The sequence below is a fragment of the Carettochelys insculpta genome, chromosome 1 (genome assembly GCF_033958435.1).
Source record: "Carettochelys insculpta isolate YL-2023 chromosome 1, ASM3395843v1, whole genome shotgun sequence".
Lineage (NCBI taxonomy): Eukaryota > Metazoa > Chordata > Testudines > Carettochelyidae > Carettochelys > Carettochelys insculpta.
Window position 1 is genome coordinate 378,631,713 of NC_134137.1, and position 18,623 is coordinate 378,650,335.

The window sequence follows — 18,623 nt, forward strand, 5'->3', positions numbered from 1 at the left end:
GCTGGAGCTGTGTGGCTGCAGTGCAGGGTTGGGGTAAGAGCCCCGATGCAAAGGTCTCCACTGCAGGGCGGGTCTGAAGCACAGGGCAGGGAGGGAGCACGGGACCCCGCCAGAGCCAAGGGTCCCTGCCACAGTGAGGTACCAGAACCCCTGCACGGGGCCCCCGCTTTGGCACAGGGCTGGGGCCAGAGACGCCCCTTTCCCTCCAGATCCCCTGCCATGGTGCAGGACTGGGGCTGGAACCGCCTCCCACCCGCCAGCTCCTCCGCAGTGAAGGGCTGGGGCCGGGGCACAAACACTGGGAGGTTTGTCTTCAAAGGCAAATTAATGGGTATTTTTGTTGTTGTTGTGGACATTTTAATTAAAAATAGGTGGTTTACAAAGAAATGAAATATTTGCATTTTTGTATAAAGGCTTGGTCAGAGACAGCCTAAAGAGCACATTGAACAGCTCCTCTCTTCACCGTTTCCCCCAAGAATAAATTTACATTTCCACTAGCAAAACTGAACTACTTTGGCCTCATTCTTCTGAAGCCCAAAGTATAACTGTGTATTTTTGCAACGTCTTTCCTTAGGATTATAGAGCAAATTGGCAGGCGTGTCACTGATGGGCTCGCTTTATTGGTGAAGCTGTTGTAAGTAGGACTACGAGTGACTTTAAAAAGTATCACTGACACTGGGCCATACACAGAGATCAAAAAGTCAAACGCTGGCACTCCGCCTTGGAAAGGTTGCTGACCACCCCCACGGTAGAGGAGACCCATTCTTTCTCTCTGGAAGTGATCTAAGTGCCGCTACATCTGACAGCAACCACCCTCCCAGTAGATGTGTGGGTTACAGTAACACCGGGGAGCGCTCTTGTGTAGACAAGGTCCTGGTGCTGCCATTGTTCTGGCCAACACGTCATCAGGACACCCTTTCTGTTGCCACCACCAGAGGGAGCCGCAGAGGGAGGTGGCTGGTACAGACACAGTGAATGTCGGTTTCCCAGATCCTGCTGGTGACAGGAATCTGGGCAGGAGGTTCCAGTTTTGTGCCTGTGCTGACTTTGCGTCATTTACTTCACCTTCTGTCCCATGACTGTCCTGCCAAAGATCCCAGAATACTGGAGTGTGGACAGGGCCTGAGTGGACAGGAGCCCAGAAGGACCCAGCCCAGAGGCTCTGGATGCGCTTTAGTTCAGTACGCCAAGGGTTTGGAATGCGGGAGCTGCTTTGTTTTGCATGTAGCAGTTTGTTTCCCATATGTCTCTTTGCTACCATTGGACTCTCTTTGTTAAATAATCCCTGCGTGTGCTCACTCTACACATGCCTAAGGGCTGTGTGTGAAGTGGGCTGTGATCTCAGGTGCAGCTGGTACTCTGGGGTGGGCTGTTCCTTTCAGAGTTGTAAATCCTCATGTGCAGTGGGCACCCACTCGGACATCTCGGGACAAGCCTGTTGCTAACCTGCAGAGGGACAACTGGGCCCATGCAGCCTTGGGCAGGCTGTGCGTGCTTTGCCCTGGACTGAACAGGCAGGGAGCCAGCTGGTGGCAGGCCCAGTCACAGCTACCCTACATCAGTGGTGTCTGCATGTCAAAAAACGTGTTGACAAACGGGTTCAGAAAAGAGCTGGGAAAAGGCTCTGAGTCCTGGACAAGCTGCCTTACCGAGACTAAAGAAAAGCATCCATCAGCTGAGGCTCAGCTAAACACAGACTTGACCAATACCCACAGGGGGAGAGATTTTGGACGGCCAACAGTTCTTCCAGCTGGCAGACAAAAGCAGAACCTGAAGGCAAATGAAATTAAATGCCGGGTTTTCCCAGGGAGGGTCATTAACCACTGGCACAGCTGAGTGAGGTGGGCGGTGGGCGGATGTGCTATTTAATGCAGGCATGCTGGGCATGGTGCAGAATTGATTGAGTGAAGCTCCCTAGGCTAGGTCGGAGGTCAGGCTGGGCATCATAGTGGTTCTTTCATACCTGTGACTCTATGGGGCTGCAGAATGGTTTCCCAGGGAGGAACTGGGAGACTGCTGGCTTGGGTTATTTCCAGCTGCTTTGGCCCACACAATACTCCAGAGAGCACATGTAGGCCTAGCGAGCCCCACTGTTCAGTGAGCCTCAGCAGCTGCAGTAGTGGAGCACTGGAATGGAGACCTTCGGAGCGCCTGGCTGGGATGATTTCGTTTGGATTGGTCCTGCTTCGGGCAGGGGGTTGGACTCAATGACCTCCTGAGGTCTCTTCCAGCCCTAGGGTTCTATGATTCCAGATCCTCCCACCCCAGAAGCCGCCCAGGGTGGGTTGTGCCACACCTGGGGCTTGCTCTTGTGTTTCATTTCCCTGCAGAGACAGGGATGTGGTTCTCAGAGCCACAGCTCGGGCCCTAGATCCAGCCCAGCGCTCTCTCGCCAAGGGCTTGGATTCTGCAGCTCCCAGCTGAGCATGCGAAGGGGCCAGACAGGTAATGGACTAGTGGGGTACGTGTGTGTGTGTGAGCATTGCCCTCTAATGGACAGCATCAGACTGTGTCATAAGCCCCATCACGCGAATGGCTGAGGGGGATTCTCAGGTAACTCCAGGGCATGGGGCTTGGACTTTTGGAAAGGAGGATCCCAAGTCTGTGCGGTGTGGCCACAGCATGAGCATGGCTCCCACAGCCCCCGGCAGCGGGAGCCTCCCCCTACACAAGAGGACAGAAGAGGTTTGGCAAATGGAGAGCGGTGCCTGGAGGGAGTGTTCAGAGAGCAAAGCTTTTCAAATGCACAAGTCTGGTCCCGCCGGTCCCGCCTGGAAACACCTGCGAGCAGCCGCTCCGCCAGCCACGCTCAATTAATCTGCCACGTCCACGATGAGGGGGGCCAGGTAGTCAGAGTGGCGGATGCCAAAGGTCTGGCCACGCTGCTGGACGTACTGCCGGGAGGGGGAGCAGAGAACACGCGGCTTGAGAGCGCGGCCCTCCGGCCAGCGCCCACTGCAACCCTGCCCCCGTCCCCTGCAATCCTACACACACACACACGCACCGTCACTTTGCAGGACCTCAGCACAACGCCCTCACGCCAAAAGGTACACACAAACACACACACTCACAAACACACACACACTCACACGCACCGTCGCTTTGCAGGACCTCAGCACAACGCCCTCACGCCAAAAGGTACACACAAACACACACACTCACAAACACACACACACACACACACTCACACGCACCGTCGCTTTGCAGGACCTCAGCACAACGCCCTCACGCCAAAAGGTACACACAAACACACACACTCACAAACACACACACACACGCACGCACCGTCACTTTGCAGGACCTCAGGACAACGCCCTCATGCCAAAAGGTACACACAAACACACACACTCACAAACACACACACACACACACTCACATGCACCGTCGCTTTGCAGGACCTCAGCACAACGCCCTCATGCCAAAAGGTACACACAAACACACACACTCACAAACACACACACACACACACACACGCACGCACCGTCACTTTGCAGGACCTCAGGACAACGCCCTCACGCCAAAAGGTACACACAAACACACACACGCACGCACCGTCACTTTGAAGGACCTCAGGACAACGCCCTCACGCCAAAAGGTACTCACAAACACACACACACACACACACACACACACGCTGTGCTGCTGCTTTGCAGGATCTCAGCAGAACGCCCTCACGCCAAAAGGTACTCACAAACACACACACACACAAACACACACACTCACATGCTGTTGCTTTGCAGGACCTCAGCACAATGCTCTCATGCCAAAAGGTACTCACAAACACACACACACACATGCTGTGTCGCTTTGCATGACCACAGCACAGTGCCCTCCCCCCAAAATGTACACACAAACACACAAACACACACATTCTCATGCTGCTTCACTTTGCATGACCTCAGCACAGTGCCCTCCCCCCAAAACACACACACAAACACACACATACACTCACACCCACACTCACACGCTGCGTCATTGTGCATGACCACAGCACAGCACCCTCCCCCCAAAACGCACACACAAACACACACACACGCTGCATCCCTTTGCATGACCGCAGCACGCCACCCTCCCCATCAAGCCCCACACAGATCGGTTGTGCGGCCCTGCCACAGCTGCTCGTGCGCCGCTGCCTCCTCACCTTCTCCGGGCTGTGCGCCCCAGGCCCCGGCTTCTGTGTGTTGTCGCCGGGGAGCACGTTGCGGGCGAGCATGCTGTACTGCGGGGCCCGGGGCTTGTACACGCTGGGCTCCACCACCCGGTAGTTGCAGGGCCCTGGGGTCTGGACACAAGCAGAGCGGAGCGGATACACTTACAGGGGGCACCCCCCAAAACCAGGCCAGGTCACAGCCCAGCTGGCATCCTGAGCCCCCCTCCCCATCGCCAGGCGAGGCTCCCACCCCCTGCCCCCCGAGCAGCCCCTGCCCAGCTGCTGCTCACCTTGCTCAGGTCCTCGTAGAAGCTGCCAACCAAGCTGCGCCCCAGGAGGGAGTAGTTGGGGGCCGAGCTCTTGCCGACGACCTTGGGCCCAATCATGGGGGGGAGCCCATAGGCAGCAGGTCCTGGGATGGCGGAACAGGGGCTCAGCAGAGGGTCAGAACTGCCTGCCCCCAAGGGCACCCCCAGGGCTGGAGTCGCCTCTCCCTGTTGTGAGACTCAGGTGCTCGTTTTCCCACAAATACATGTATTTTGGCCCTTGATACGCAGAGCCAGGCCTGGGCCGAGGAATAGTGGGGCCCTGGGTGCTAAGGAGATGGGGTCTTGGGCAGTATGGATATAAGAGCCCTGGGCACTATGGAGATAGGGGTTCTGGGCTCTATGGAGATAGGGGCCCTGGGTGATACGGAAATTTTGACAAGCGCCTTCTGTAAACCATCGCATGCAGACCGCGGATTGCTGCTCCCACCCAACACACCTGCCCCCAGATGCCCGAATGCCCCTCTCCCCATACAGACTTCACCTCACACAGACCCAGAATGCCCCCCCCCCACTTTACACAGACCCCCAAATGCCCCTCCCAGCCAACAGGTACCTCAACAATCACGCCCCACCTTCCACTTACCCTGACGGCCCCACACACCCCAACAGCCCTGATGCATCTCACAGCCCCCAACACCCAGCCCCACTGGCACCAGCCCCACACAGCTCCATGCACCCCACCCCACTCCGCCTGGTCCAGCTTTCTGCCCCGGTCCCCAACCCCCACCACACCTGACCAGCCTGTTCCCCACAGAAGACATTCTACCACCCAACACCCCCACTCAACCCATCCTACCCCAATGCACCCCATTCCCCACAACCGCTCACCCCACAGCCCCCTTACTTGCCCCATAGCCCACACTCTGCTCTCCCCACCCCCTTACCCACTCCCCCCAGGACCTTCCTGGGCACACCTGCCCCTGGCTGCATGCTCCACGCTCCATTCCCACCCTGGGTGAGGTCTGCCCCTCTCTCCCATTGTTGTTGCCCACTAGCATCAAGCACAGGGGGGCCTGAGCTCAGGCCCTGGAGCTGTTGAGGACACCCCTGTATACACTCCAGCTATCCAGGGATCAGGCTTCTGCCATGGCAGGGGCATGAGACCCTCTCCCCACTGAAAGGTGCTTTGGTTCTCAGCTCTCTGTCCCCTCTCCCTCTGTCCCGGGCAGGATGTCCCAGGTGGGGCAGCTGCTATGAGGCGGTTCTTTTATGATTGCACTGCCCTCCCGTGGCATGTGAAGAAGTGCAGGACAGTGGGAAGCGGGGAACAGTCATTATTCCAGCTGTACCATGCACCTCCTCTGAGCCAGGCCCCTCTCACAGACACAGCTCGCAGGGCAGAAGGGTGCTCAGCAGAAGCTGAGCAGCGATCACCAGTACATGGGGTCCCAGCCCGGAGGCAGACTGGGCAGAAGTTTCTCCTCCAGCAGCTCAGGCCTCTGCCCACTCACACCCAAACCCATGGGCGACCCTGCCAGTTAACGCCCACTTTTGGTAAGCGCTTGAAAAGCAGCAAACTGGCCCTAGCGTCCTGGGGGATGGAGGCAGGCGTGTCTAGAGCCACGCCTGCTGGGAACGGGAAGGTCGGGGGAGAATGAGGCGGCACCCAGGAGCTTCTCTGGGCAAACTGGCACTGATTGGTGTTAGGAGTTTGGCCAGCTGCGGGGGAAGCAGTGGCTGGGACAGAGCTCAGCCCATGTGTTCTCCCACCTGGAGTCTGGTCATTCGCAAACTCCTTTGTGCGCGAGGCGAGCGAGTAGATGGGTGCAGAGTGATAGGCCCATTTCCCAGCCTTCTCTGGAGAGTAGCGACCTGAAACAAAGCCAGAGGATAACACCAGCACGTCGAGAGGAGCCCTGGACCAGCATAGCTGGGACCTGCCCAGCAGGAAACTGACCATTTATCCGACCCTTTGTTTTCTCTCTCTCAGCCAGTTACTAATCCAGGAGAGGGCCTTCCCTCTTATCTGTCACTGCTTACTTTGCTTAAGAGCAGGGAGGGGGCTGCCGGAGTGGCCGCCCTTCATCTCGGTGGGCTGCGAGATTATCGTAACCAAGACAGTCTCCCGGGATAGGACAGTTTTACTAACGGCGCTGGCGTACCTGGAATTTTCAGCGTGTGCCGAACGAACCATAGCAGCGCTTTGACTGGGTGCCGAGAGAGCACCCGGCTATCTCAGTCCGTGCAGGATACACTTTGTTTCCTCAGCACCCCCAGAACATGAACTGGAAGGAACAGCCTGTGCTGACCTTTCCCATCACAGACCTCCACAAATCCACCCCCACCGGGGTCAACATCCCTTGGCCTGCTATGGCACGTGAGAAGGGAACAGACTGACCTGGCCCTGGGGTCAGGAAGGGCACCAGGTCCTTGGGACGGCCATAGATGGAGTAGGCAGGGATCCCATCTGTGCCTTTCATGGTCATCTTGGCTGGCACCATGTACTTGGGCCCCGGGGAGCATTCGTCCTGCAGACGGAGGTGGCGGATGCCGAAGCTGTACGCAGGGGCACGGTAGCGGGAGGGGTCGTGAAGGGGATAACCTGCAAGAGGAAGGAGCGACAGAGACAGGGAGCAGAAGGCAGGGGCAGGGGCAGGCAGTCAGACCCACCAGGCCCAGCCCAGCCCTGCAGGGAGTGTGGGGATGTGCAGGCACTCGCTGCCCAGGTCACTGGGACTGGCACAGGCCCTGGCCCGGAAGCGAGAGGAACCGGGGTAGTGAGGGAGCTCCCTCAGCAAGGCTGTGGGGTGCAGTCAGAGCCCCGTGGGGGAGGAGTGAGAGACCCCTTGGTGCAAGCGGGATTGGGGAGGGGTGCCTGGCGGGAGCTCACAGTTAGTGAGCGGCCCCAGGTGCTGTGGGTGGAGGTCACCCCCAAAACAGCAATGGGCGCGTGCATGGAGCTGCCAGCTGGCTGGCCACGTGTCCCTCTCTCCCTGATGCTGGCGGGCAGCCCTAGGCCACCCTCCCCATGGGGCCTGGGGAGCTCCCCTTCCTGCTGGTCTGGCCGGCTCCTTGCTGACGCTGGCCCTCACCGACGTTTGTGGGGAGCCCATACTTGGGCCCGGGGCTGCTGTAAAGAGCTGCAATGGGCCCTCTGGGCCGGTGGGGTCTCCATGTTCCCACCCAGACGTCAGCAGACATTCTGGAGTCCTGGTGCTATCCCAGAGCTGGTTAGGAGACAGAGAGCCCTGGTTAGTGTGAGGGTGGGGCAATAGCAAACAGCCCTTTGCCGCCCACCCTGGGTTAGAACAGGCCCCCTTGTTGGTTCCCACTCCCCAGCCGCACCCAGGCCACACTCCAAGGGGCGGCTGCATACTGACGGTACAGCAGCGTGTCTCCTTTGGGGTCAGCTCTCTCCGCCGCAGCCTGGGCCCTAGAGAGGAGCCATATGGGAAGGCGCAGTGGGTCTGAGTCTCTGGATCGGAGAGGCAGTCGCTCAGCTGCAGGAGAGGTTGCCTGAGGGGCTGGAGCGTGTCTGGGAAGGATCCTTGGTTTTTTCCCTCCCTGTCAGTGGCTCTCTGGACTGTTTCTGCCCTTCCCAGCAGCGCAGAGATAATTGCGTTAGAGGCTGCGCCCCGGGGAAACCAGTGCTGACCCGGAGGGACAGGCACAGTGCAGAGAGACGCCACCCTGGAGTTGAGCAGTGGCACACACTAACATGGCTCACCAATACCTGGCTACTGCTGACACCCAGGGGTCGGGCAGCATGTGGGGAAGGCAGGGGATGAATTGCACATGGCCCGTGAGTTGTGCTGCGTCTGCAGAGCCCTAACAAGGAAATCCCCCGCTTGCTCCCTGCCCCAAGGAGATCCCACTTGCTCCTCTTTTATCCAGTTACTATGGCACCAGGGACAACAAACAGATGCTGCCCAGGAGCTGTGGGTGGAACATAGTGAAATTTCACCAGGGAGGGAACGGCCCAAGCCCACAGGGGGCAGGTCATTTCCAGGGCTCAGGCAGAGGCGTGAGGGAACCGTCATCTCGGGATCCCCCAGAACAGGCAGGGACCACCCCATTTTTCATATTTTCATAATTTGTCCATATGCCAAAGGCACTGGGAGATCTTTGGCTGGGAGACTCTAGGGAAGGCAGTGATCACTGTGCCACAGGGTACGCAGGCAAGGCTGGACACACAGCGAACACGAAGGGACATGCCCCAGCAGGAAAGCTCCAGGGACTAAGAGCAGCACAGCAGGAGGGGAGGGTTGCTCAGTGCAGGCTGTATGGAGAAGAGGCTCACAAACAGCAGCTGTTTCCTCCAGTTCCAGGGTTTGGGGGGGGGGATGGGGGCCCTGGGGGATCTGGTTGCAGGTGGGGAGGCCAGGGGCAGGCAAGGATGTCCCTGGGAGATTTGAGGGTTCAGTCATGGAGCTGGAGGCCCAAGGGAGGAAGAGGGTTTGGCTAGGGAGTCAGGGGCCCCAGGAGATGTGTGTGGGGGCGTTAGAGTAGGGAGCTGAGGATCCTGGTAATGAAGGGCAGGATTTGGGGCCTCCAAGGAGATCAGGAGGTGGGCAGGGAGCTGTGGGACCTGGGGTACTGAGAGCAGGTAGGAAATTAGGGTTCCAGGGGGACTGTGGATGGGCAAGGAGCTGGGGACCCTGGAGATCAGGGGCAGGCAGAGAGCTGAGGACCCTGGGGAATGTTCGGTGAGAGCCAAGAGCTGGGGACCCCGAGGGAGGTGTGCACAGCCAGGGAACTGGGGACCCCAGTGTCTGGGGGCAGGGACCTGGGGACCCCGGCAGGGAGGTGGGGACCCCAGGAGAGGGTGGGCAGGGAGCTGGGGACCCCGGAGTCTGGGGGCAGGGAGCTGGGGACCCGAGGAGAGGGTGGGCAGGGACCCTGGGAGAGGGACAGGCAGGGAGCTGGGGACCCCAGGAGAGGGTGGGCAGGGACCCTGGGAGACGGACAGGCAGGGAGCTGGGGACCCCAGGAGAGGGTGGGCAGGGACCCTGGGAGAGGGCTGGGCAGGGAGCTGGGGACCCCAGGAGAGGGTGGGCAGGGAGCTGGGGACCCTGGCAGGGAGCTGGGGACCCCAGAGTCTGGGGGCAGGGAGCTGGGGACCCCAGCAGGGAGCTGGGGACCCTGGGAGAGGGGGGGCAGGGAGCTGGGGACCCTGGCAGGGAGCTGGGGACCCCGGAGTCTGGGGGCAGGGAGCTGGGGACCCGAGGAGAGGGTGGGCAGGGACCCTGGGAGAGGGACAGGCAGGGAGCTGGGGACCCCAGGAGAGGGTGGGCAGGGACCCTGGGAGACGGACAGGCAGGGAGCTGGGGACCCCAGGAGAGGGTGGGCAGGGACCCTGGGAGAGGGCTGGGCAGGGAGCTGGGGACCCCAGGAGAGGGTGGGCAGGGAGCTGGGGACCCTGGCAGGGAGCTGGGGACCCCAGAGTCTGGGGGCAGGGAGCTGGGGACCCCAGCAGGGAGCTGGGGACCCTGGGAGAGGGGGGGCAGGGAGCTGGGGACCCTGGCAGGGAGCTGGGGACCCCGGGGGGGCAGAGACCCCGGGAGGGGGGGCAGGGAGCTGGGGACCCTAGGGGTGGGCAGGGACCCCGGGAGAGCAGGGCCAGGGAGCTGGGGACCCGGGGGGGGGCAGGGACCCCGGGAGGCGGGGCAGGGAGCTGGGGACGCCGGGAGGCGGGGCAGGGAGCTGGGGACCCGGGGGGGGGGCGGGGACCCGGGGGGGGGGCAGGGACCCCGGGAGGCGGGGCAGGGACGCCAGGCCCGCGGAGGGAGGGGGGGCCGAGCAGCCGCGGGCTCAGGGAGTCCCCGAGCGGATGGAACCCAACCGCGTCAGCGGGCTCGGAACACTCACCTGGCGGCGGACCCGAGGGAAGCCTGCGGGGGGCGGCGGCCGCAGCACTGACCGGCGGCGGGGCTGGGATTCAACCCCCCGCCCCTGCCCCCCTATTGTTTACAGCGTCTCCCGGCAACCGGCCCGATCCGCGCCGCCCCCGCCCCCGTGGGACCCGCCCATCACCCTGGTATCAGTCTCCCAGCCAGGTCCCCCTGCGCCCCCCAGCCCAGCACGGACCAGGCGTGTGTGGGGGCGGGAGAAGCACAGGGCTGCAGGTAGAGGCTTACAAACAGGAATGGGGGTTGGGGGCGGGCTGGAGCCACAAGGGCAGCAGCTGAGCTGGGGCTGGGGCCACCCCTCTCTCCTGGAGGACAGCCCTGGACAGAGACCAGCTGGAGCGGGTGCACCCCCTGTGATCGCTGGTCTCACTGCTGGGTGAGGTGGCACAAGGCGCCGGGCACGCCTGGGTGTGGGGCAGTCGCAGTCCTGCGCCTGCAGAGCACAGCTGCCTAGGCCAACCGCCAGCATGCAGCCTCGGGAGCTGCTGGGAGGAGGTTGGGCCCATTCAGGCATCTGGTGTGGGAATCATGCCAGTCAGGTGTAGGCATCGGTGTCCCACTGCGAGGACAGGGATTTCCCTCCCCAGCATATCAGGGCTGCGCAGGATGCAGCCAGGCCATGAAAGCCGTGTCTACACGTGCACGCTACTTCGAAGTAGCGGCACTAACTTCGAAATAGCACCCGTTGCGGCTACACGCGTCGGGCGCTATTTCGAAGTTAACTTCGACGTTAGGCGGCGAGACGTCGAAGTCGCTAACCTCATGAGGGGATCGGAATAGCGCCCTACTTCGACGTTCAACGTCAAAGTAGGGACCATGTAGACGATCCGCGTCCCGCAACGTCGAAATTGTGGGGTCCTCCATGGCAGCCATCAGCTGGGGGGTTGAGAGACGCTGTCTCTCCAGCCCGTGCGGGGCTCTATGGTCACCGTGTGCAGCAGCCCTTAGCCCAGGGCTTCTGGCTGCTGCTGCTGCAGCGGGGGATTCATGCTGCATGCACAGGGTCTGCAACTCGTTGTCGTCTCTGTGGATCTTGTGTTGTTTAGTGCAAGTGTGTCTGGGAGGGGCCCTTTAAGGGAGCGGCTGGCTGTTGAGTCCGCCCTGTGACCCTGTCTGCAGCTGTGCCTGGCACCCTTATTTCGATGTGTGCTACTGTGGCGTGTAGACGTTCCCTCGCAGCGCATATTTCGATGTGGTGCCGCGCAACGTCGATGTTGAACATCGACGTTGCCAGCCCTGGAGGTTGTGTAGACGTTATTCATCGAAATAGCCTATTTCGATGTCGCCACATCGAAATAGGCTACTTCGATGTAGGCTTCACGTGTAGACGTAGCCGAATACAGCCTGTGGCCCGAGGACAGCTCCCGCCAAGTCAAGAAGGTCAAAGGTAGGAAATGCCACACTGCAGGTTGCTCCTTATGACCTGAGTTTAACCCCTTGTGTGTGCTGGGCCGGAGCACTCAGGCACCGTCGAAAACGCCATGGTCATCGACTGGGTTTCCGCAGGACCCTTCCACCATGAATCTGGCTGCTTCCTCTCCTTGCCCCTGCTGGCTTCCAGCCTCCCTCCGCACACACTGACCTGCCCTTCCCCAGTCCTTGGACCTGCTCCTGTCCCCCTTGTTGTGCCTGTTTCCCCATTGCACTGTCTGGCGTGTCTCAAGATGGTGATCTCTGCCTTTGTGCGGACCCAGGAATGGGGCAGACACCTAAACTGGGGATATGTTCCATAATTAGATCCCATCAAGCTACTAGCAAAGGCAAACTCCTGGATCGCTGGAATAGTTTTGCCAGGGAGTCACAGGGAGTCCCCTTGCACCACAGATTATCACAACACATTTTTGGTGGTGTCAACATACGGCCACCAATTCTTGCTGGGGGCTGCTCTGGCAGTCTAGTCTCTCTCCCCCTGTGGCCTGCAGGTCTTCGGTGGGAAAGGCAGATCTGACATTCTCCAGCTGTCTGTAGAGTTCCAGTGACCAAATGCAACAGTGGCAGACACGCTGGCTGTACATGTGTCCAGAGGTGCTGCCTGGCACCCCAAGGAAGCTGTGTGGTGCAGGGTGCTGACCCACGCTGGCAGCACCCAAAGTGGTGCACCTCACTGGCCTTGGTAGTAGCTGTTCAGGTGGGTGCTTCAGGGAGGGGCCATTGCTATTCCCCCTTAATATCCACCCAACCCTTGGAGGCAAACTGTGGCAGTTCTGTAGAATTCAGTGACATTCTGTGCCTTTGCAGTGACAGAAGGCATTTTATGCTGCTAAGAAGAAATCCCAGGGGTGTGTGTGTGTGTGAGAGAGAGAGAGAGAGAGAGACGGGTTTACAGGATGCTCTAAACCGGTCAGACTTGCAATTAGTCCAGTCTAATCTCAGAGCAAAGTGACGTTGGAAGAAGGTTGCCTTAACTCCGCTTTGTACTTCCTTTTCTTTACTAGCTGAAGTCTCTTATAAAGCCCAGTTCTCTTGGCTGTTCATGGGTGGAGCTGCAGTACCTGAAGAATCCCAATCATTTCAACGCACCTTAGACCTAAAGAGCTGTGGGTGGAAATGCAGAACATACACAGAAAGACACATTCCCAGCAAAATTTTCAGAGTGCACTGTGCTCTTTTACAGGGGCTCAGTAAAATCTACATCAAAGGGAAATGCAAAGTTACACAGAACAACAATCAAAAAAGCCTCCAGCTTTGGAGACTAGTCTTCATGAGCTGAGCGTTGTTGCAGTGACATCTGAGCCCTCAGTATGTGTTTTTAAAGTGAATCTTGTATGAATGTTGGAGGATCTAATGCCAATAAAATGGTATTATGAGCGTGTTATTACACATCTTTGGCTATGTAAAACATGATGAATGTTTGTGAAGTGCTTTGAAGTGCTTAGATCAGAGGAAGCATCAGACAATCCACCCTGAAAATTAAGTTATAATTATTCCTGTTTGTCACACAGGTACCCGGAGGCGCATTCAGGTGAAAGTCAGGCAGGGAGTGACTGGCAGGGTTAGAACTAAACCCTGGTAGCTGGGCCTAATCATACCAAACACTAACCTGTACCTCCTGAATCCTATTGGCCCGTTCCTGTTATGGCTTCTAAATAGATCACTCACCTGAGAGTAACTCTGAGATAAGCTCCTTCTGGAATTTTTTTTTCTCCTGTTTCGATGATGGGGGGTGAAGGGAGCAGGAATTTATGAGTCAAACATCTTTTGATTTAAGTGTGACAATGATCATCCATCAAGAGTCTTGCCAGGCACTCTAACTCCCTTTATTTGGAAGGGTTGGCTCGGTGGTGGGTATTTACAATGGAGAAGAGTTGCATTCTTTCTGCACCAAGAATTGTCCTATTTGAATTCTACCTTTAAACTTTCTTTTCTACACTCCAGATGAACAAGCGAGAAATGTGCATGCTTGTATTTCCTTTGGACCACTATTATACTCTTGTGTGAAGAAGGCAATGTTAAAGAGAGAACCTACCCCAACCTCCTTTCACACATGTGAAATCATTTATTGCCATAGAGTACTGTGACCCCACAGAGAGATATGATTCCAAGGAAAGAAAGAGTAGCATACACAGGACACCTGGCGAATTCATCCTGGGGGTGGGGGAGGTTATGACTTACAGCAAGATTTTGCTGCTTAAATAATATATTTAGGTTTACAATGCACTCATGGAAAAAGACCGAAATTGAGAGACTTGTAATTCCTCTGAAGAAATATTATCTTCATATTTAAGGAAGACCAACAAAATGAATCATAACATTAGCCCATTTTTTGTCCTTGCAAGGGTGTAAATATATGTAACAAAGCATGTGACTAAGCTTGTCTTGAAACAGTGTATCAGGATTCAACCTAGAACTTGGCCTGTGGCAAGCAAAGTCATAAGTCGAGGGTTTTATTTTCATTTCTACAACTGACACATATCACCTTCACCTCATGGACTCTTTTTCCTGGGCCTTTTGAAGAGAGATTGTAAGATGTGGAAGTTCTTTAACATGCTCAGCACTCAAGTTATCAGAGCACCTCACAACCCCGCCCTGATGTTTTACGCATGCAGAGAGTTGTATTCCCAGAGTATTAACAAATTCTTGTTAGGATTAGACACCTCCACACTGAGCAATAAAGTCACTTTAAAAATAATGGAGGCCAAAGTCTCTCATGTCGTTCCCTTCATCAGGCTGAGATTTAAAACCACATAATCTGGTGTTCTTTCATTGCCATTTGAATATAGCTTTGCACTTGGTGTTTTTAAGCATTTTCACTGGAAAATGATGGTGCTATCTCCATGCCAATCAGTGCAGTTGGTTCAAATCAAAGCCTTAAAATCAAAGGAAGGCACTTTGTCATCAAGCCCTGTATATGAAACCCAGCGCTGAGGGTAGCTTTTACACATGAAACAGCATTCTGGTTCAAGCAGGGAGTTTTTTAGCAACATGGCCTTTGGCCGGTGGTCAGACAAGTCAGATCTCATCCCTCAGCACTTTCCTTCTTCGCCTTCTATCCTGGGTTTCTTGCTGGGCTCAGTCAGAAGTATTGTCTTACAAGACTGTGGCTTTTTGACTGCTCATGGATGGAGAGATGGTTTCTGATTGAGTACAGGTTCCAAGACTTATCTGTAAAATATCACAGCTGTCTTAAATTCTCTAAATACAACAAGAAGTCCTGTGGCACCTTACAGACTAACAGCTATTTTTGAGCATAAGCTTTTGTGGGCAAAGACCCACTTTGCCAGATGCAATGTAGTGGAGATTCCAGAGGCAGGTCTAATTACCCAGGCTCATGGAAAGGAAGGAGTCCCAATCAAGAGAAAGGCCAGAGCTGACCAAGTCAGTTCAGTCAGGGAGAATGTGGCCCACTTCCAGCAGTTCATGTTATCCCTCCTTTGGCCAAGGAACAAAACTGCTCTAGACTGCTCTTTGAATCATAGAATCATAGAACACTAGGACTGGAAGGGACCTAGAGAGGCCATCAAGTCCAGCCCCCTGCCCCAATGGCAGCACCAAGTACTATCTAAACCATCCCTGATAGACGTCTATCTAACCTGTTCTTAAATATCTCCAGCAATGGAGATTCCACAACCTCCCTTGGCAACTTATTCCACCGTTTGACCGTCCTGACAGTTAGGAACTTTTTCCTGATGTCCAACCTAAATCTCCCTTGCTGCAGTTTAAGCCCGTTGCCTCTTGTTCTATCCTCAGAGGCCAAGCATTTTTTGGAAGCAGCATTTTTTTGAAGGAGCATTGGTGACCCAAGTGGAGTCCCAAGATTAGGTAAAGTTTTACACACCACTGTGGGAAATCCACCCCTGAACAGAGGGTGTGAAAAAGGCCCATGCTCCAATGTGGTCTCTACTAGGATCCAGTATTAAAGTGGAACTAAAATGGTTAGGGTGTTCTACTATCCAGTTTCAGACTTAAAAGGAAATTTTTTCTCACGGACTTCAAAGGGACTTAGGTCTGACCCTTTGAAGCTTAACGTGGTGAGAGTTCAGAAAAATGGGTCCCACTTGCCTGGCAGCTTTACAATGAACTACGCAATGTGCATAACCGTGAGCAGCATAAATTAAAAGGATCATGCTGGATTCCTTTCATGCACCTGGTTGTGTTACTGTTGCTGCTCATAATCCCCTTGACTTTCATCCTCATTGCACCACCAATAAAGGCAGAGGAATAACCTGAGAAATGCAGTTGGCCCATGCAATCTGAAGATGAAAGAAAGCTGAATAGTGCAAAGTGCCTGTCATGCCCTCTGAGGCTGAGATTAGCCCAATAATCACTGACGCTGAAGAAAACGTTCCATACTAAGGACGGTTTACCGAGGCAGTCATGCTTGGTAACTAATTAGGACCTCCGCCACAGAGCGTCACATGTCCTCCAGGCATTCCTAAGACCTGTATATATAAAAGGGTTCACAACTCAGGGTCTTCTAAACACTTCTCCAGACTTCATCTCTTTGGTCAACCAGCTAGGTGCAATTAGACTTTTGAATTCAAGCAACGTCATACTAAGATCTATTTTCGTTTAAGATTGAATCTTGTGCTTACTCGCTGTGTTCTCTCTGAGGGATTAGGGTGTTTTTCCATAATGACCTTGTGTTATTCAGTTGCAGGCACCCAAGGATTCATGATCTGAAGCTAATCTGTGGATTTTAGGAGCAACGCAGGCAATTGGGAAATGTATTTCCTATAATGGAAATAAAATTAGGACATTTGCCACCCGTTGTGGAGGATTGTATTGTTTAGGGGGTTGTATGGATACAGCCGCCATTATGATTATGGGGGATGCTGCGGTTACTTCATGGTTACAGAGGACTTCATGGTTACAGGGGACTATCCGCTTACAGAGCATATGGCCGTAGATATCTTGGTGGAAGCAGTGGGCCGTGTTAAACTCAGTAGTAATATCCATGGAAGAAGGAAGAACCAGGAGACGAACAAGATACAAATTCACCCCTGAGGTTTTGGGCTCAGCTTTAAGAAGTGCTGTGTAACCCTGGCTCCAGTTGGACTCAGCGTGAGCTGGATGTACTCTGCATCACAAACAGAAGCAGCAAACAGGAGCAGCTGCTAGCGAAAGGAGAAGGATGAGTGATTACATGACTCTTGGGGTATGTGGTTATCTGTATTGTGTGTGTTTGTGGGGGGTACTTGCTATGTGCTTGAAAGTTACTTGTTTGTTTGGAGGTCCATGTGCTAAGGAAAGTGAGATGAAGCTAGCAGACTGCTAGGAGAGGCTGAGAGCTTCTTAAGAGGCTTTGATACCTCGTCCTTTTCACACCCATTAAAAACTAGGGGCAGGGCTGCCCAGGAAGGCCATGGATGTAAGAAGCCTGCTCCTGGGCAACCAGGGGAGCTAGTGAACAAGGAAAGCCAACAGGGGAGTTTGGCGAGGGAATTCTCCAGGTGACAGAGGAGTGATTACGTGACAGTTGGAGTAGGTGGTGTAGCACCCGTGTTTGCATTTGGGGGATACCTGCTACTTGCGTGAAAGATACTGCATGCTGGGTTTGTTTCTTCGGAGAACAGCATGCTGAAGCTAGCAGCCTGCTAGGCAAGGCTGAGAGCTTCTTAAGGAGGCTTTGATATCTAATCCCTTTAACACACATCAAGATATAACCAGGGGGCAGGGCTAGTCAGGAAGGCCAGAGCTTTAAATTAAGCTACCAGAGGAGCTGAGGAAGAGGGGAGGTTTGTGAGAGAGTTCAGAGGGGGAGTTCGAAGGGGGATAGAAACCCAGCTACAGAAAAGTGGCTATCCAATTTATTGCACCCAATGTAGCATGTCTGACTTCCTGCCCTATGGACAGGTGATGTACCTGTGCATTCAGTGCAAAGAACTGCTGGCCTTCAGAGACCCCATGCAGGCTTTGGAGACCCAGGTGGATGAACAGGAGGAGCGAAGGGAGGCAGAGTTACACAGATGAGACTTTCTGGTACACAATAGAATGGTCTCACCTCCAGTAGACAGCCTGTTGAAGAGGGTGAAAATCTCAGGAAAGGACAACACCCCACTGGAGCAGAGGGAAATGATCCCATAATTTGAACTCTCCTTCCAGACGATGTTGTGATATTCTGTCACACTCAGGATACCTCTCCGGGGGAGGGAACTCCAGTTATTAGGGACAGACAGGTGTTGTAATGGGGTACTTGGTCAATAGAAACATAAACAGCTGGTTTGCAATGCCTGAGAGAACTACAGGGTGACTTGCCTGCCTGACGGGAAGGTTGTGGCTCTCTCAAGACATCTAGATAGACCTATATATAGTTCTGGGGAGGAGCTGGTGGTCATGGTATATGTAAGTATGAATGACATAGGTAGGGACAGGAGACTGAAAGCCAGGACCTCAATGACAAATGTTCTCTGAAAGGCTTCCAGTTCCACATGTAGGGCCAGGTAGAGGCTGACCAGCAGGGTCTCAATAGGTGGATGAGACAATGGTGTAAAGAGGAAGGTTAAGATTTATTGGGAACTGGGGAACCTTTGTGGACAGGGGAGCCTATACAGGACGGATGGGCTCTGCTAACCCAAAATGGTGCCAGATGGCCGGCACTTCAAGTTAAAAGGGTCCTAGAACAGTTTTAAATCTAAGGGCTGGGGGCAATGTGACGGGTGTGGAGTAGCATGTGTGTCAGATAAAGACGGCCTTTAGGGGAGGGTCTATTCATACAGCATCTCTGTGTTTAAGTTAAGGAGAGAGGGTGAAAGATGGTAACATATGGGAAAGAGCTGGTGAGAAACAGTCAAATGAGAAAGAGTCCCATTCAGTCACATCTGGTAATGACAGACAGATAAACAGTGGCAAGTTTTT

At 55.2% G+C, this 18,623-nt stretch overlaps 1 protein-coding gene across 1 annotated transcript; it reads right to left on the minus strand.

Annotated features, from left to right (window-relative positions):
- Window positions 1-346: 346 nt before the first annotated feature.
- On the minus strand, window positions 347-10,362 carry LOC142007548 (ciliary microtubule associated protein 1A-like). Its single transcript, XM_074984227.1, has 7 exons — window positions 10,288-10,362; window positions 7,512-7,646; window positions 6,818-7,021; window positions 6,190-6,291; window positions 4,441-4,562; window positions 4,142-4,282; window positions 347-2,894 (listed from the first exon to the last, which is right to left on the minus strand). The coding sequence occupies exons 2-7, from the start codon at window positions 7,618-7,620 to the stop codon at window positions 2,814-2,816; spliced, it is 759 nt and encodes a 252-aa protein (XP_074840328.1). The 5' UTR covers window positions 7,621-7,646; window positions 10,288-10,362; the 3' UTR covers window positions 347-2,813.
- Between the last annotated feature and the right edge of the window lie 8,261 nt (window positions 10,363-18,623).